This window comes from Coenobita brevimanus, chromosome 39 (genome assembly GCF_032717465.1).
Source record: "Coenobita brevimanus isolate Jiangsu-jjx chromosome 39, ASM3271746v2, whole genome shotgun sequence".
Classification (NCBI taxonomy): Eukaryota; Metazoa; Arthropoda; class Malacostraca; order Decapoda; family Coenobitidae; genus Coenobita; species Coenobita brevimanus.
Genome location: NC_136992.1, coordinates 7,017,638 through 7,037,218, shown reverse-complemented (window position 1 = coordinate 7,037,218; position 19,581 = coordinate 7,017,638). Strand labels below are relative to the sequence as shown.

At 41.8% G+C, this 19,581-nt stretch overlaps 1 protein-coding gene across 1 annotated transcript in view; it reads left to right on the top strand.

Annotated features, from left to right (window-relative positions):
* The window catches only part of LOC145396744 (agmatinase, mitochondrial-like), a 38,205-nt gene extending 19,095 nt beyond the window's left edge, over positions 1–19,110 (top strand). The window contains exons 5-7 of the mRNA XM_080270030.1: positions 10,802–10,946; positions 14,286–14,380; positions 19,018–19,110. Coding sequence (XP_080126156.1) covers positions 10,802–10,946; positions 14,286–14,380; positions 19,018–19,110 — 333 coding nt within the window. The remainder of the gene's footprint in view (positions 1–10,801; positions 10,947–14,285; positions 14,381–19,017) is intronic.
* Positions 19,111–19,581: the final 471 nt, after the last annotated feature.

Here is a 19,581-nt window from a genome sequence, read left to right as displayed (position 1 = left end):
ACCTTTTGTAAAATCTGCTCCCAAGAGATTAGGTGTGCTAAGCCGACTCCGTTCCTTCTTTACCCCTGCACAGATGTTGACTCTATAACGGGTTGTATTCGCCCGTGTGGAATACAACTCTCATGTGTGGGGAGGCTCCCCACATACAGCTCTTCTCAATAAGGTGGAGTCAAAGGCTATCTCATTAACTCTACCCCTCTTACTGGCTCCCTTCACCCCCTGTCTCTTCGCCGCACTGTTGCCTCTGTATCTCTTTTCTATCGCTACGTCAATGGTCACTGCTCCTTTGAACTGTCTGCATCCATCCCTCCACCTCTACGACGAGTGCGTAGTGCCCGTCTAGCAGCAAACTCTCATCCCTTTTCTGTCCATCTCTCTAATGCAAGATTTAACCGTTACACCCAGTCCTTCATTTATGCAACAGATCAACTCTGGAACTGTCTCTCTCTGTCTGTATTTCCTACTTCCTATGATCTCCAGTCTTTCAAACGCAGCGTGTCCAGGCATCTCGAGATGAACGGATCTTGAATTTAGCTCTCTTATGTATTGTTTTTCTTTTTTTCTTGGAAGGAACCGTATTGCGGGCTTGGCCTTTGGTTCCTACTTCCTCGCATAAAAAAAAAATCATTCAGCTTTGGAGAAGCTCCTCAAATTGAAGGTTTTCCCTGATTCCTTGTCAGCTGAATAAAACCGTCTGGCGTCACCAGGAATATGACACTATAGTTAGTTTGTTTTCATCTGAGGGAACTGGGCCTCAATCACAGTTTGAATACTATGTTATGGATACATGAAATTCACTGAGCGTTAGTCGTGGGGTAGGAATGAATGTCCTTGGCCAGTAGTAAAGTCAACCCTCCAGTCTGACTACACTGGCCATCAACTGAGCTGAAAAGAGTTAGGGATCTCTGTCAGATGAAAACATACGCGCTATAGTTGTCTCGGTGATGAAAAGAAAATATCTAAGGTTGGAGTGATGAGTTGGAGAATACACGTACATTTCACTAGGCACTCCATTGGTAGTTTTAATTTAACGCAGTCCAGGTCTTGCTTTGTGATCCTTACCATCTCACACATATTTAGAAATTGGGTTTGCATGATGATGGTGATAATGATGTGGAAAAGAAAGTAGATCTTTTCATACTGAATGAAGTACAAAGTATCTTATTTTACCTTCACATTACTACCTAAAGATAACTCAGCTTAAGGAAGACCCTCCGTACTGAAAGAGGTACAAGCTATCTCCACCAGCTCTTTTAGTATACTGAGTTGTTTTTAGTTTGCTTTTCCTACCTCCAGCTGAATCATCTTATGAGTCACGATTCGAACTGAAGAGGTAACTGTGCCAAATACAAAAGTAAAGTACATTTCGTTCACTTTTCCTTGGCGAAGAGTTTCGCCCTTTTGCAGCCAATTTCATCTAATTCAGTGTTGCAATAAGCCAGTATTATGGAACCGAATCATTCCCACAACGGTTCTTCGTGACTAGTACCATAGTTCAGTTATATTCTCTTGTTGTAGCTCAGTGTTCAAGATAGAAAAGTTACAGCATGATAAAGCGAACATATTATAGTAACCATGAGGCCCCAGGGAGCCTCCCGGGTCCACAAGACCCTGATCCAAAATTACGCCGCCTTCAGGTTCAAAGGAGCTTAGGTAAGGCTTTCTTAGTGCCAGGATGGAGGTGTCAGAAAGATGTAGTTGTATAGGAGAGGGAGAGACTGTGTGGGGGAGGATTCTTAATGGTATACTGCATGAATACTGCGTTCTCTCTCTCTCCCTCTCTCCCCCCTCTCTCTTCCCCTCTCGCCTCATCTCGTTATCTCCCCATTGCGACAAATGACCCATCAAAAAAAGTTTTTCCAAATTAATAAACTTATCCAGGCAGCTCATTCACAGCGCCTCAATAACAGATCCATCACCCTCACTTGTTACCCTTTCCCTGTCTCGCTCTAAATTCTGGCGTTTTGGAGGGAATTTGAGATTTTCTCTTACCCTCTTCCTGCCTCGCTCTATATTCTGGCCTTTGGGGGGGATCTGGGGATTTTCTGTTATCCTCTCCCCGTCTCATTCTATATTCTGGCCTTTTGGGAAGGATTTGGGGATTTTCTGTTGCCCTCTCCCTGTCGCACTCTATATTCTGGCCTTTTGGGGGGATTTTTTTTTTTTTTAAGGAGACGTGGTGGCCGAGTGATTAGTGAAGCAATCTGTCGTCTGAAGTGACCAGAGCTCGATCCCAGGCTGGAGCAGGTAACGCTTGATTAACCCCTTAACCACGGAGCATCACTTTCGTGACGCTTGGGAGCAAGGGATCATACCGCGGGGCGTCGCTTTTGTGATTCTGTGTTATTTTGAATTCACCCGGGCTTCCAAGTGGGGGCTTGTATCATCTATCAGTACTGCCAATGTCCAACACTAGTCAGCACTCCTAATCTCATCTGTACTCCCATCCATTGTTGACAATTTAGCCATTTCTCCCCGTTCTTGACTCCCCTCCCTACCCCCCCTCCATTACCCTATCCTCTCGCCTGCCCGGCCGTGCTACGCTAAGTAAATCTTCCCTGGAATTTTTCACTGATTTCATCCATTGAAATAAGCCCTATGTCCTATTCTTATACCAAATAATATATACAAGAAAGAAATAAGGTAAGTGAGAGTGCCATACACCTGGAATTGGCTAATTATCACGTGACAACACCTCACGTGCACTCGTTCGCTAATTTTCGCTGTTTTTTTCCCCTTGAAATATGCCGTATAATCTATTTTCGTAATAAATATACATGTAAGGAGGGAAGGGAGAAGCCTAAGTGATATTTACATTCACCTGGAACTACCTAATTTATAATGTATTGTCTAGATTTCCTGCCAATCATATCAGTGCTAGACAAAACTGTTTCAAGATCTAACATTGGTAGCTCTGAATATATATCTCCTAAGTAGGCCTCTAATCTATTTTCGTAATAAATATACATGTAAGGAGGGAAGGGAGAAGCCTAAGTGATATTTACATTCACCTGGAACTACCAAATTTATAATGTATTGTCTAGATTTCCTGCCAATCATATCAGTGCTAGACTTAGCTGTTTCAAGAACCAATATTGGTAACTCTGAATAACCCCTTAGCAGGCCTCCACGCTGGCCCTCCGTTATCAGTTTACTCTCATCTTTCGAAGCGAGGGTACGTATGTTTCTTCTTGCTGACTTCAGGGCCTTTTTTCATCCCCATGCAAATGGCCCTGTGACCTTTACCCCCTACTAAATACTAAACCTCGTGTGGAAAGAGGTAAAGGGCTGACAATTGATAAAAGAGTGACTATGATCTTTCTATTGAGTAAAACAGTGCAAGTGGAATTGTAAATAATGTGTAAATAATGTGTAAACAGCAAGTGAAAGTAATGAATGTAAATATACGTGAACAATGGAAAATAGTTTTATAAGTTATTTCAAGTGACAGTGCACAACACAGTGAAAATAAAATAGAAATGTAAATAACGTAAATAAAATAGAGAACGTAAATAGAAATGTAAATGAGTAGTATTATAAGAATACGAGTATATACCCTAGGAGTAATGAAAGTGAAAGTTTCACTCTAGCATGTCTGAATGCTATGAGTTATGAGAGTGAAGATGAAAGTGACATTCACTCTCAATGCCAGTATACAGGACGAGAAAGTGAATGCTACGTATTTTACTGAAAGAAATTGAATCCCTACAGTGACAATAAACTAATACTACTGAAGGAAACTTATGGATAAAGACTGTAGATATATATAAGTGTTATATAGTAATAGAAATATAAAGTTTGAGGGGTTTTATGAATAATAAATGACAGAGTAACAAAAGCGAACTAGTGCCAGTGCGACGATCAGACGCGCTCGTAATTTCCATTGCTTTCACAGTGCTTTTTTTTTTTTAGTATGGATCCCAAACTACTTGAAAATTGTAGAATAGTGTTTATAGTGTTTGTATCTGGCTGTGGTAATCATATTACGGGTTGTCGGGAAGTGTAAAGTGGAGACTTCGTTACCCTACTTCAGAGGTCTCCACAAGTCCTACGGTAACAGACGAAGGCTCAACAATCATTCCAGGAGAATGCTGAAGGTATGTGCCATAAGCACATCTAATTATATTATTCTAGGACTAATAACTGATTTTTGGCAAATATTTTTTGAGAGTCTGTCGGAGCCCAAATAACCCCGCGGCACACGCAAGTCATTGGTAAACAAGCCCGCGGTGTAGGGGTTAAATGAATTTCATTAAAATATACTTTACCCTCTTACACAAGTCCCACCAACACACTATAAAAACACCCCAGCTAACGCCGGTCTTGAAGGACACGGCCTCAGCATGTATTTAACATGGACATTGGGTATTAGTGCCGAAGCGGTAATATGTGAGGGTGTGTGTTGTACGTATAAGGACAGCTGGGCCTGGAGATATTAAGGTTAAGATCAGAGCTGGACACTTAAAAAAAAAAAAAATGAGGATTTTCTTTATCTAACGCCTTCAAACAGTAATCCATTTGAGGCATTTTTTATTCATCTCTAATTTTATGGCCACTCCGTGATTCGTTTTATATTCCGGCCCACTGGAAATAATTTTAGCATTTTGTTTCTCTCACTGGGCCACTTAATTTCTTTTTGACTGGCCAAGTAAGATTTATCTTAAGGATTTGCTTATTTAACTCATTCCAGCATTAAACTGCTTCCAGCAGCTCTAATTTGTCTATTATTTTATGGATAATGACGGTTAACTTTATCTCTCCGTGAGCCACTTAAGGCTTCTCTTTTGCTTTGTTAAAAGGAGAAAATTTGGGGATTCACTCATTTACCATGTTCTCCCTCTGGCCCACTTAAAAAAAAAAAATTCATGCAGGGAAGAAGGAACTATTGGGCAGAATTCCGCAAGATTGTTTCTTCTACGGAGAAAATAAAAGCAAAATGAGAGGGGGCCAAATTCAAAATCTGTTCATTTCGAGATGCCAAGACATAATGGGTTTAAAAGACTAGAGGTCATGGGCAGTAGGAAATACAGAAAGAAGAAGAGAGTTCCATTGTTGACCTGTTGCAGACATGAAGGTCTGGGAGTAACGCTAAACTCTTGCATTAGACAGCTTGATGGAAAAGGGCTGAGAGTTTGCTGCATGGACGGGTGCTGCCTGCCAGGCGTAGTGGTGGGGGGATGCAAGCAAGCAGTTCAGAGGAGCAGAGACCATTGAAGTAGCGATAGAAAAAGAAGTAAAGATGCATCAGTGCGTCGAAGAGACGGAGGTTGAAGGGAGCCTGTACAATAGGATGAGAGTTTGTGAGACGAAAAACCTTCTACTCCACCTTGATGAGAAGAATTGTATGTGGGGAGCCTCCTCACCCATGAGATTTGTGCTCGACACAGGGGCGAAGAAAACCTCTGTGTAAAGTCAACAACTGTGCGCGAGTAAAGAAGGCACAGGGTAGACTTAGCACACGTAATCTCTTGGAAGCAGAATTTACGAGACATATAACATGATCTTTCTAAGATAAATCCCAAGAGAATGAAACCCCAAGTATGTTCAGTGTTGAGGCAACATTGAGTTGGATATTGTTAAAAATTAAAGGGCACGTTATACAGATAACTGAAGCAAATGAGAGGTTTGCCTTACGTCACCCCTTCACTATGGAAGTCTGGCCAAAGCAGAACAGAACAGTGTAGGGTCAGCGAGTGTCCATAGGCATGTCTGCTGAATAGACGCCGTGCCTTCTGTAACCCTACTCAGCTGCTGACTTGTAGACGGGCCTTATTCTGCCCTGTGTGCAGATTGTTCTCTGACTGTACCGCGAATGATATGAACATTACATAATCTCTCTCTCTCTCTCTCTCTCTCTCTCTCTCTCTCTCTTTACTGGGCACTGTAATCATAGCTTTGTATTTGGTTTTTACCTTTATAGAGACGATGGTTGAGAAAAGAGTTTGAAGTCATTTTTGTTGGGGTTTTCCTTGATAAACTCTGGTATTAGGTGTCTGGCTTAACGACACAAAATAAGTGACTGAGTAAATAGAGAGGCTCGCGCGCGCGCGCACACACACACACACACACACACACACACACACACACACACACACACACACACACACACAAAGAGAGAGAGTGAGAGAGAGAGAGAGAGAGAGAGAGAGAGAGAGAGAGAGAGAGAGAGAGAAGAAGGAGGAGGAATAATGGATAGGCAGATGGACAGGTAGATATAAAGTTATTCCTTACACCCGTGTCTTGCAACTAACCAACTTGCCAGTCTTTCATGTGTTGGGAAATATATAGTTTTTAAATTCATGTATATTATATTTTATGTACCGATCGTAAGAAATTTCATTTTTAGTTATATTGTACATGCTTTACTTCATTTAACATTTAAACCAGATACTGCTTTATCTATATTTCATTAACCCTTTCTTATTCTCTCCTACAAAGAGAGTATGGTTTCGCCCCTGTTAGTTAGTTTGTTTGTTTGTCTGTTAGCAGAATTACTCAAAAACTAAAGGAATGGTTTGGACCAAATTTGGTGGGTAGATAGCCCATGTCCCAGGGAACAATCGATTAACTTTTGGGATAGATCCGGATCGTATTGCAGATTTTGGATCCGGAAAACACTTTTTGCTAGACCCTAATAAGTGATGAGAAAACCTAACCCATTATGATGAGTGGTTTGGAAATTGCGTTGCCCTTGTCGGATAGATGTGCTCCAGTGAATGTCCCTAGAGTTCATACTGTAACTATTTCATGTACATATTTTGCCATTGTGTTTTACGTTACAAAATTATTCCTATTGTACCTAACTATTTCTTTTATACTGAGCATAATTTACCTTTTTCAGTACTTTTTACCTCCGGCAAGGAGGTTATGTATTACCCCTCGTTGGGTTGTCTTTCTTTTAGCAGGATTATTCAAAAATATATGAACGGATTTTCTTGCAATTTTGAGTAAGGGTGGGCCATTGGCCAAAGAAAAAAACGATTAAAATTTGCTGCGGATCCGGATCTGGATCCGGAGTATCCAGCACAATATCTCCAGAAGCACTTAATGAATATCAATGATATTTTGTGGAAAGCTGGGCCATGGACCAAGAAAGAATTGAATGAATTTAGGGGAGGATCTGGATCCGGATCCTATATCCACGGGTCCGGATCCGAGATTACTAAAAAAGTTATGAACGGATTTTGATGAAATTGTGTGGATGGGTTGTCCATGGACCAAGAAAGAACTGCTTAAATTTGGGAGGAGATCCGGATCCGTATCCGGAGTGTCTCCAAAAATTCTCAGTGAATTTCAATGAAATAATGTGGAAAGGTGGGCCATGGACCAAAAAAGAATTAATTAAATTTTGGGGTGGATCTGGATTCGGATCCTATATCCGTGGATCCGGATCCGGATCATTTTTTATGGCAATGGCATTGGTGAAGGTATGCGCTCTCTGAGTGCTTTCTAGTCTTATAATTTTCACTCATTTCTACCACGTCAAGGAGTTTTACCTAGGCTTTTATTTTTTCCCCATTTTTTTTTTCACCTTACAATATGGCAGTTTTTTTTTTTTTTTCAGTTATAATTATATTCTTGCTGATACCAAACTATTGTATTCATCGCAGGGGACCTCCTCATTAATAATCTCATCTCCCCAGTGACTTCTTTCCAGTTTCAGTTCTTATTCCACCATCAAACCATTTTATGAGCTAAGGAAATACCTCCTAATGTAGGGGTTAAAACGATCCCAATTAACCTATTTTTATACGAAATCTTTGTAGAATGCTTTTGTTACCTCCAAACATTGTTTAGCTTCGAAGAAACTGGATAATCCAAACATGTTTCTACTCACTTGTTTGCATTTTTATCCTTGTTTTAGTGTCAATTTTTCCCATGTTTTTCCCTCACATTTTTAGCTACCAAAGGTCATCCGTGTTGTGGGTGTATAAAGATAATTTTCATTTTATTCTTGCATGTTCAACACCTGCATCATTTATCCTTCATCAAGGGAAAGTATCTTTTAACACCACTACCTAAGACGACCTATTTCTCAGTTTTATTTTCCTTCCTGCTGGTGATTTTAAGCTACACCCGCGCTTGTGAAATGAGAGAGGGTATTATGTTCTGCATCGTCTCTCTCTCTCTCTCTCTCTCTCTCTCTCTCTCTGAAAACAAAACTTAAATTTTTATCCAATTTTGCCCAAACTTGGTGGGAGGATTGAAGCTCAGATAAGGCGTTAGTCTATTGTTTTTAAGAACAATAAGTCAAAGGTCAAGGTCACAGGATTGTGCCAAGTTTTGACTTAGCAGGGTCAACTTCATCAGTTTTTATTCGATGTATATCAAACCTGGTGAAAGAGTTTAGGGTAAAGCAAGAATGAAGGGATTCAGTTTTGATGAAAACTAGTTAGAGGTCAAGGGATTCATAGGGTGAGGTAAAAGTTGGACCTGCGTGTGTGTGTGTGTGAACAAAATCACTAAAATAATTTTGATCTGATCTGGATCAAAGTTAGTGCAAGGTTTGAGGATCATTGTAGGGATAGACCAGATATTTTTCAGAACACTACATCAAAGGTCCAGGTCAAATGGCAAGGTCAAGTTGATAAGTTTTTGTCCTTCTTTAAACCAGTTTTTGTGGAACGGTTTGGAGCATATTATGGATAAAGAGGTACGGCTTCAAGTCCAATCAAAGTTCAAGGTCACAGAAGAAGTCAAATGTCAAGGTTAGAGGGCAAGGTAAATAAGTCAAGATAGTTCAGAAAATATTTGGACTAAACTTGGTGGAATGGTCAAGGATCAGGCAAGAATGGAGTGATTCAATTTTGAGAACCATCAGTCGAAGGTTAAGGGCAAAGGGCAGAATCAAATGTTTGGCCCTTAAACCAATAATTTAGGCATGGACGTTGTACAGTCTGATTACTCTTTCTTGTTAAGGAAGGATATGTTGTGAATGGGGTAATAACGCTGTAGTTAACTTTCCAGTTAGAAATATTTCGCCAAAACTGAATAAAATGGTATGGGAATAAAGGACTGAAATATCTTTGTGTAAAAGACTCCCCTCTCTCGCACCGATACAACTCTAGCCAAACCATGATTTTTTTTTTTTTAGCACCCTCAAAAGATTTTATTTACTAAAGGAAAGTTTTTTTTTTTTTTTTTCAAATTGGAGGTGTTAAATACGATCTTCATTAACCCTTTCATCACTGGAGATTCTTCTTCACAAATTCCTGGTTCTGTCTTGCCTGAGCGTAAATGTAAGTTCCAATCTCATTTTTACGTGGTGTGTGTGTGTGTGTGTGTGTGTGTGTGTGTGTGTGTGTGTGTGTGTTAGTAGTCATCGTTCTTTCTTTCTTTGACAGATTTTCTCGAATTAAAAGCGAAATATTCTGTGTTGGGGGATAATAGAGTTTTCGTTGTTTCATACATTTTTCCACACCGTTTTCTACTTTTCCATTTAATTTTAAAAGACAGGATAAGTGTTCTTGAAAGCTGGAATAATGAGTCATTGGAGCTGTGTCCCAGTTTGGTACTGTTATGTTGCTACCATTTCTTGTTTCTCGATCGTGGCAGTTCCATTTATGGCTTGACACTGGACAATATAGCTGGGATGATGATGACGATGATGATGATGATGATGAGGAGGAGGAGGAGAAGGTGGAGAGGAGGAAGAGGAGAAGGACGAGGAGGAGCAGGAAGAGGAGGATGGGGTTGATGTTGATGATGATTAACATGAAGCAGAAGGAAAAGATTGGAATATTTTCTGTCCCGGTATATTTTCATATTATAGATAGTGTTTTTTTAATAAGACTCTCTCCTTTTTCAGTTTCCTTACATAATATATTCACGCTTTTCATTTTCTTTCACTCTTCTGTTTCTATCTTTTTTTCAATTTTGCCATTTTTCAACTGGTTATTCATTCCAGCGCTATTTTCATTTTCTCGTGTTATATTGATTTTGGTTTTCTTTTCTAATATATTTTTCTTCAGGTTTTCTAACATGCAGTAAAAAACGCCAGTCCAAGTGCCAGCCTTTCCTTCTCCGCTTCAGTCTCCTGAAATATGAATAATTACATCTTGGTACCTCCTGACTATTTTATTCAGCTTAGGAGCCTTTTTTGTATCATAGCTTCCTTCTTTTTACATCTTATTATACGTTTTTAATTTTGCTTTCTCTTTCTTTCATATCCCCATTTGTCTCTACTGTTTTTTTCTTTCTCTTTTCGGCACACCTTTCGTCTCATGTTTCTTCTTACCTTTACACTTCCTCAAGTTTTCTGTTCATTTAGTGTTCCCATTTATTTCTAAGTTTCGTTTTCTTTCTATTACCCATATTTGGTAACACTTTTCCTCTCCTTCTCTTATTTTTTTTTTCGTTCTTCAGTTTTCCTGTCTGCATCTCACGCTCTTTTTTCTTTCTATTTATCCAATTTCATATCGCCTTACACTCTTTTCTTCACATTTTCCCAAATTTTCTTCATTTTTCCACATGTAGGCCTACCTAGTTTTCGTTTTCTCATTTGCTCTCATTTCTTCTCCACTTTCCTCTTCGTTTAACACACTCTCAAACTTTCTATTTCTCCTGATATCCCATTAATATCTCCTTTTCGCTTTGTCCATCTTTTTTTCTTTTTTTTCTAATTCCAGTCTCATTTTCCCCTTAGTTTTCTTACACTTTCCCACATTTCCTTTAGTTTAGTTGTCGATTTCTCCCTATTTCGCTAACTTCGTCCCACCTTCTCTCTCTCTCTCTCTCTCTCTCTCTCTCTCTCTCTCTCTCTCTCTCTCTCTCTCTCACAGTTTTTCACCTTTTCTGGCAGGGTTTTCGCGTGGTGGGTGTGGAGGAGTGCTGGTATAGATCCCTGACTCCCCTGATGCAGGAAATTCGGCAGCAGATGGCAGACGGGCCCGTTTATCTATCCTTCGACATCGACTCCATTGATCCCAGCTACTGTCCTGGCACTGGTGAGAGAGAGAGAGAGAGAGAGAGAGAGAGAGAATCTATTCTCGCAGGGAAGTAAACAAGATTTAATTAAGCTTACTCCCTTATCACAGAAGCAAAAGACTAGGATAGTAGAGCACACACACACACACACACACACACACACACACACACACACACACACACACACAGAGTTAGAGAGAGAGAGAGAGAGAGAGAGAGAGAGAGAGGGAGAGAAGGAGGAACACTCAGTGGTAGAGTCAAACAATGCATGAATCACTCGAGAGATACAAGAGAACACAGAGTAATAAAGGCAGGAGGGGTGAAGGGAAATACCAAACGTATACTGGGAGGGAAGGATTCAGGAAAATACGAAAGTAAGTAGAAACCAGATAACAGCAATAATGAAGTTAAGGAGATACCAAAGATTAATCTAGTGACAAAAGGGGAAGCAGTCAGTGAAACAGGAGGTAAAGTGGTTTGAAATGGTGTCTAGACTAATTTTTTCTTTTATAAGTTCATGAAGAAAATCACAGTTCTTCTGACGGTAAATCCTTAGATCTTGATAGGTTTTCTCTTGACAAATAAGTGACCTTAAGCTTTGTAAAGTACCTAAATAATTCCAGGGGTTTGGGGCTACTTTCAGACGGTTTCTTATTAAGCAGGCCCCTGCCTTAAGGATGTGGCCAACTACTGAGCTTATTTATTCAGTTGTCATTATCTCTAGACGATTGTGCTCAGCTGAAGGAAGACCCATCATAGTGAGAGGATTTAAAGCAATCCCCATTATTCCTCTCCCGCAAGTTGAATAGTACAGTCTGGTGTTATGAAAAATGAATTATTATATACGTCACAGTGCTTGTGGGATTAAGCGAGATCCGATCGTAGATACGGATATAAATCTAACATATTTAATTCCTGCATTTAAAACTATTGCGAGGCGGTGGCTCAATCGGTAGAGAGTTGGCCTGCAGTCCTGACAGACCCGGGTTCAAATCCCGCTGAGGCAGGGAACAGTTTAAGGATTTGAATTTCATAAAATCAGACTTTACTGATCTACCAGAAGGCCCGCCGACATGTCGTAAAAATACCCCCGCTAATACCAATACACCAGTCCTGTATGAGACAGCCCTAGCATGTATTCAATATGGACGGTGGGTGTTAGCGCCGAAGTGGTGACATGTAGAGGTGTGCGGTACGTAGGAGGACTACTGGGCCTTGAAAGCAGGCTGTGAAGCCTATGCCCAGAGTCGGTCACATAAAAAAAAAAAAAAATATATTACAAGGACATATATTGGGAGACAAAGACACATGGAGGCTGCAGGAAATTCATCTGCAAAACAACCCACCCTCCTCTTCCACAATTTCCACGTCGGTCTCCAAAGACCCACACGTGTCACTGATGTCGTTCCGATAAGGCAGAGAATCTGTCTGGCTAAGTCATCCAGTGAATTTCGAAATAGTTTTCCCCAGGCTGATCTGAATTTCTCAACCCTGGGAACGTAGTCATTTTTTTTTTTTTTGCTATATTCATTATTATTTTGCTTCAGTATTTAGTGGAGAGAGAGTAGTTAACCATTTCATGGCTGCATGTTTCCTCGTATTTTATCCCGGTTGGCGGCAGACGATTTTATTTAGCTGGATGTGAGGATCCTAAGACCATCACCATGAACCCTCTCATGATCAGGATTACTCTTGCGTTCTGTTCCAGCTTACATCAGAGCAATTTATTCAGCCGAGAGTATTAACCATCTATGGAAAATGTGCCAAGAAGCCTGAATGAATGACGTTGTATTAACTGGACGGCAGATACAGATGACAAGGGCTGCATCCATTTGTTAATCCGCCAGGCGACAGAAGGGTCTCCGTTATGAGACATGTTTTCGAGTGGATGATTGGTCCTGTGAGACTGACCTAAGAACTTCCAAAGCATTAATGATGAGTGAATGGCTACTCTGTACATCACATTTCATTGAGTACTCTGTTGATAGTTCTACTACTTTTGTGTTTTCCTCCTCCTATTTCTGGTTCCGTCAAAGCACCAATATTTATAGGAAACAGGTTAATGATAATCGTGATGATAATGGTAATGATGATAATGATAATTAGGTTAAAAATAATGATGATAATGGTAGTGATGATGATAATGATAATAAGGACGATGATCAGTTTTATCCTTAACTTCACATGTTTTTGCACGACTGCGTCTTCACTCCTTTCCCACTTCCACTTGTTCCCTTAGTCCTTGCTCCTTTACCGTTTCCATTCTTATCTCCTCCTTTCCTCCGTATCACACTCATACCGCTCTCACTCCTCGCTCATCGTACATCCCCTCACCCATCACTTCTTTATCCTTCCCTCTCTTTCTTCCTCCCTCCCTCACCCTCTCATTTCTTCACCATCAACTCATTACTCCCTCCCTCATTTCTCACATCTACCTCCCCTCCACACCACTCACCCTTCACTGCTTCCAATATCTCTCAGTCCTCTCACCATACGGATGTCACCATACATCATTATATGTAACTCACCATATATCATCACACATCACTCTGCTCGCCATACATTACCATAAATAGTTCACAATACATCACATTGCTCTCCATACATCACATTATGTAACTCACCATACATCACCCTGCATCACTTAGCTCACCATGCATAACCTTACGTAACTCACCATACCTCACCATACGTCACTGTTCACCGTCCATCACCATACGTAACCCATTACATCTCACCATACATCACTCTGCATACCATACATCACCACGCATCACTGTTCACCATACATTACTCTGCTTATCATTCATCACCATGCATAACTCTGCTCACCATAGATCACCATTCATCACTCTGCTTACCATACATCACCATACGTAACTCACCATATATCACTCTGCCCACCTTCTTTCCTTGCGCTCACCCTTCCCTCATCCCTCTTTCCATCTCCTAATTTTTTATTAATTGATTTATAACACTCTCTCTCTCTCTCTCTCTCTCTCTCTCTCTCTCTCTCTCTCTTTGTCTAACCAGCCATCTCTCCCTTCCTCAGTCTCTCACTGCTTGTCACTCTCTCACTCCTCCCTCTCTCTCTCTCCCTCCCCCACCCCTCCCTCTTTCCCTCACCTTTCCCTCACCCCTCTCACTCTCTCTTTCTCCGTCACCCTTCACCACTCCATCCCCTTTCCTCCACCACTCACTTCCTTCTCCCTCACCCCTCCCTCTCTCCATCACCACTCCCCCTCCCTCTCTCCGTCCCTCTCCAGCCACACCTCCCTCTCTCCCTCCGTCACCATCCACCCTTCTCCCCTCTCTCCCTCCCTCACCCTTCCTTCCCTCAGCTTCTCCCTCACCCCCAGGCACCCCGGAGATAGGGGGTCTTACCACCATACAAGCCATGGAGATCATCAGAGGCTGCAAGGGATTGAATCTGGTGGGATGCGACTTGGTGGAGGTGAGTCAGGGAGTAATAGGAGTCAGTAGGTGAGTCAGGGAGTAATAGGAGTCAGTAGGTGAGTCAGGGAGTACTAGGAGTCAGTAGGTGAGTCAGGGAGTAATTGAAGTTAGTAGGTGAGTCAGGGAGTAATAGGTGTCAGTAGGTGTCAGGGAGTAATAGAAGTCAGTAGGTGAATCAGGGAGTATCAGGAGTCAGTAGGTGTGCCAGAGGGTAATAGGAGTCAGTAAGTGAGTCAGGGAATAACAGGAATCAGTCGGTGAGTCAGGGAGTAATAGGAGTCAGTAGCTGAGTCAGGGAGTAATAGGAGTCAGTAGGTAAGTCAGGGGGTAATGGGAGTCAGGAGGTCAGTCAGGGAGTAATAGGAGTCAGTAGCTGAGTCAGGGAGTAATAGGAGTCAGTAGGTAAGTCAGGGGGTAATGGGAGTCAGGAGGTCAGTCAGATTGGGTAAAGTAAATTAGGGGCTGAATCAGTGAGTCATAAGAGTCAGTAGGTGAATCAGAGTGGTTAAGATGAGCCAGTATGAACAGAAGGAGGAATAAGACTGAGTCAGCTTGAAGAGGAGGTGGAGGGAGGGTTATAACATGAGTCACTGAATGAGTCAGTAAGCTGAGTAAATAAGTGAGTTCTTGTAATCAAACTGGGTAAAAAACTCAGTGTGAGGAATAGGAGGAATAAAGATTAGTCAGTGTGAGAAGGAGTAAGATGAATCGCTGTATCAAATGTCAGTTGAATCAGTGGATGAGTCAATGTCAGAGAATGAGTCAGAGTGACAAGGAGGAGAAATAAGAGTAAGTCTTAGAGGGAATAAGAAGAGAAATTAGATGAGTCAGTGTATGAAGAGGAGGAATTAGATGAGCCAGTGTATGAAGAAGAGAAATTAGATGAGTCAGTGTATGAAAAGGAGGATGAGGATGAATTAGATGAGTCAGTGTATGAAGAGGAAGAAGAGAAATTAGATGAGTCAGTGTATGAGGAGAAGGAATTAGAAGAGCCAGTGTGAAAAGGAGGACGAGGAAGAATTAGAGAAGTCACTGTGAGGAGGAGGGAGAATTAGAGAAGTCATTGCGAGGAGGGGGAAGAGAAAGAATTAGAGGGGTCATTGTGAGGAGGAGGAATTAGAGGAGCCATTGTGACCAAAAGGAAGAGAAGGAGTTAGATAGTCAGTGTGAGGAGGAGGAAGAGGAAGAATTAGAGAGGTCATTGTCAGGAGGAATTAGAGTCAGTGTAACAAAAAGGAAGTGAAGGAGTTAGATCAGTCAATGTGAGGAAGAGGAAGAAATAGATGGGTCAGTACATGCGGAAGAGGAAGAGGAGGAATTAGATGAGACACTGTTTAGAGGAGGAGGTACAAGGTGAGTCAGCGTGAGAATGTAATATAATGTGAGTCAGTATGAGAAGGAGGAGGAGGAGGTATCTGGTGCATCAGTCTGAGGAGCAGGAGATAAGGTGGGTCAGTGTGAGGGGCATCATTTATAAGGTGCGTCAATGAGAGGAGCTGGAGGTTTCAGCTGCGTCAGTGTGAGGAGCAGTGTAGACATTATATAGGCATTATATAGGCATTAGAATAGATCTTATACAAGGTACAGGATGTAGTGTCTGCTGGGACACACACAGTTTCTCACTAGGAATGTCAATTCACATAATGTATATCCAGAACCTTGTTGTCCCAGACCATCAAGAATCCTTAACTATATTATGTATCTCACACTTCCTCGTAGTCCAGACGACCAAGAATTTCATGACATATTCAAACACGTGGAGTATCCAGCCCTATGCGGTTAGTCCACGTGAAAGGAAATCTGCCAGACACACACATTCTCTCCAAGCTGTTTGTAATGTTGGAGAGCTTCCCTTCAGATCAGAAGGGGTTGGAGAGTAGGCCAGGTAACACGATCAGTGAAAGGGGAGAGAAGGGCTAGAGAGAACGGCCGAACATTAGTGTCACGCTCCGCCACATTGTAACTCACTATTATAACTGTGTGCAATAAACTTCGTAACTCAAGAGTGCTGTAACCCACCTCGTTGACACTACGTTTCGCTACTTTATTCTGGCTGACCTTAGCTATCCATAATCAATATCTCTATCTCCCTACAAATACCTAAGACCACGCTATCGAAACTGGTGGCAGCGGTGGGGTGAGTCTCGATAGGTGGGGGAAATTCAGCTGTGTTGGGCTTTACCCAGGTGATATTTCACTCACTTTCGTTGTTTCTTCTTCTTGTACGTTTGATTTTCTTTACTTGTTGAGATTAACTTGCAGGCTTGTAATGTTGTTGATAGACATAGTTTATCACTGATACTGATTCCCGTAGATCGTGAAGTTGCAGTTGAGGTGGTTAGAAGCGAGTCTTATTTGTTTGTTTAATTTGCTGATTGTTGCTTGTAGAGGAGTCGCAGATTGCTGTGACTGAGACGTTAATCGGCTCCGCTTACAGCTCGTTACCACTTCTCAGTGAACGTAGTTTTATCGTAGTTTAAACTCGTAAGGCGCAGTTTGTCGAAGTTCACCACTGTTCACCAACCTCGAGTGGCGTAGTTTATCGTAGTTGGTTCGTTATTACCGCTTGCCACCAGTCTCGATAGCATGGTCTTAGGTACTTGTAGGGAGATAGGGAAATCGATAATGGGTAGCTAAGGTCAGCCAGAATAAAGTAGCGAGACGTAGTGTCAACGAGGTGGGTTACAGCACTCTTGGGTTACGAAGTTTATTGCACACAGTTATAATAGTGAATTACAATGTGGCGAAGCGTGACCCTAATGTTCGGACCTTCTCTCTAGCCCTTCTCCCCCCTTTCTCTGAGCTTCGTGTTATCTGGCTTACTCTCCAACCCCTCTGATCTGAAGGGAAGCTCTCCGACATACTGTTTGGAAAGGATGTGTGTGTCTGGCAGATTTTCTTTCACGTGGACTAACAGCTTAGGCCAGGCTACTCCACATGTTTGAATGTCATGAAATTCTTGGTCGTCTGGACTACGAGGAAGTTTGAGATACATTATATAGTTAAGGATTCTTGATGGTCTGGAACAACAAGGTTGTGGATAAACATTATGTGAACTGACATTCCTAGTGAGAAACTGTGTATGTCCCCAGCAGACACTACTTCCTGTCCCCTGTGTTTCTGAGACCTATACTAATGCCTATATAATGCCTATATAATGTCTACAGCAGCATGTGTAAGGTGCGTCGGTGTGAGGAGCAGGAGGTATATGGTGAGTCAGTGAGGAGCAGCAGGTACAAGGTGAGTCAGTGTGAGGAGAAGGAGACATAAGGTGAGTCAGTGTGAGGAGGAGGAGGAGGAGGAGGAATAAGGCTAGTCAGTGTGATAAGGTGGAGAAAGTACGAGTCACTGTGAGATGGAGAAGGTATAAGGTAAGTCATTGTGAAAAGGACGAGATATAAGGTGAGTCAGTGTGATAAGAAAGATGTAAGGTGAGTCTGTGATAAGGAAGAGATATAAGGTGAGTCAGTGTAATGAGTCTGAGTGTGTAAGGTAACAGGTCAAATATCCTACAGATAATCACTTTAGGATGCAAATGGTTAACCTTCCCTTTCATTATGCCATATGCTTTTTTTTCAATCTTGCCACGGCCGGACGATTTCACTTGGCCTAGAATAGACAGTGCAGTGACCCTCCTGTCTGACGTTTTTCTCCTTGAATATACTCGTCTGGAGATAGTGAATATTAAGTAAGCCAAATATCTTAGTAGAGGGGTTAGTGTGTCCAGTCTCTTGTTACAATTTAGGCATTTCAGTTTCATTATGTATTCTTTATTTCATTTTTGCTACCTTCAGACAATTTTAGTGGTATATCATATAGTTGTCACTGACACCATTACAAGTGGTCTTTCTTAAGTTGAATAAAATCCTCCGTAGGCGGCAAAAATAAACCATTAGAATGTTTCTCCTGGTTCAATGGCTGAATCTTTATTTATTTATTTATTTATGTGTCCGACTCTGGGCATAGGCTTCACAGTCTGCTCCCAAAGCCCAATAGTCCTCTTACATACCATACACCTCTACATGTCACCACTTCGGCGCTAACACCCACCGTCCATATTGGACACATGCTAGGGCTGTCTCATACAGGACTGGTGTATTGGTGTTAGCGGGGGTATTTTTACATGTCGTCGGGTCTTCTGGTAGACCAGGAAAGTCTGTTTCGTGTGAAACTCAAATCCTTTAACTGATCCCTGTCCCAGCGAGGGTTTGAACCTGGGTCCGGTAAGACTGCAGACCACCTCTCTATCGACTGAGCCACCGCCTTCCCCAATTACACAGCTAGATAATCTCACACCTGTCTAAATTCTCATATCTGTCTAAATTCTTACCAGTCTAATATCACGTTTGTCTACTCCCACACTTGTCTCATGTCGCAGTTGTGTATTCTCACATCCGTTTAATCTCATCTCACACCAGTCGAATCTCACAACCGTCTAATCTCACAACCGTCCAATCTCACATCTGCTTTACACTCTCGGGCATTTATGACTCGCTCTTACCTGAATAAAATATAGTAGCTTTAGTGGGAATAATATACATTAACTGTGCACATCATGAGGGGTCTCATGGTGATAATTAGCACTCAGGCTCCTATGACTCACACCTGTCTAAGTATACCTGTTGGCTCTTACAGGTGTCTCCTCCGTACGATCACACGGGGACGACTGCCTTCACTGGAGCGCACCTACTGTTCGAAATGCTGTGTGTCCTACCAGGTGTTCGCTGATGCCTACTGTCGCTGCTCATTAACGACCCCCCCACTACAATTTCCCACACGTCTTATCCAGAATTCTAACTGGCATTGGAGGCCTCGTAGCACCTCTTCCATGGCGATTTAATTTGCATATTACACAACGTTCTCTTGTAGGTTATGTCATTATAATAATTATCAATGTAGTAGTAGTAGTAGTAGTAGTAGCTGTTGTTGTTGTTGTAGCCCCAGGTTCATCTGCTATGTTAACCCAGTGTACTACAGACTAATGTTCTCCTACAGTCCACCATCTTTCTTCTGGGGGATACGGAGGGAACTGAGGGACGTTTGTATAACCAGGTAATGGAGCCATCCAGCTATATCGGTGCCACCACGTGAAGGCGTCCCTCTCCAGCACCAATACTGGCGTAGTTTGCATTAATAACATACAAGAGGATACTAAGGTGTAATGTGATGAAGAAATCGCTAAGAAAGACGTGTTACGAA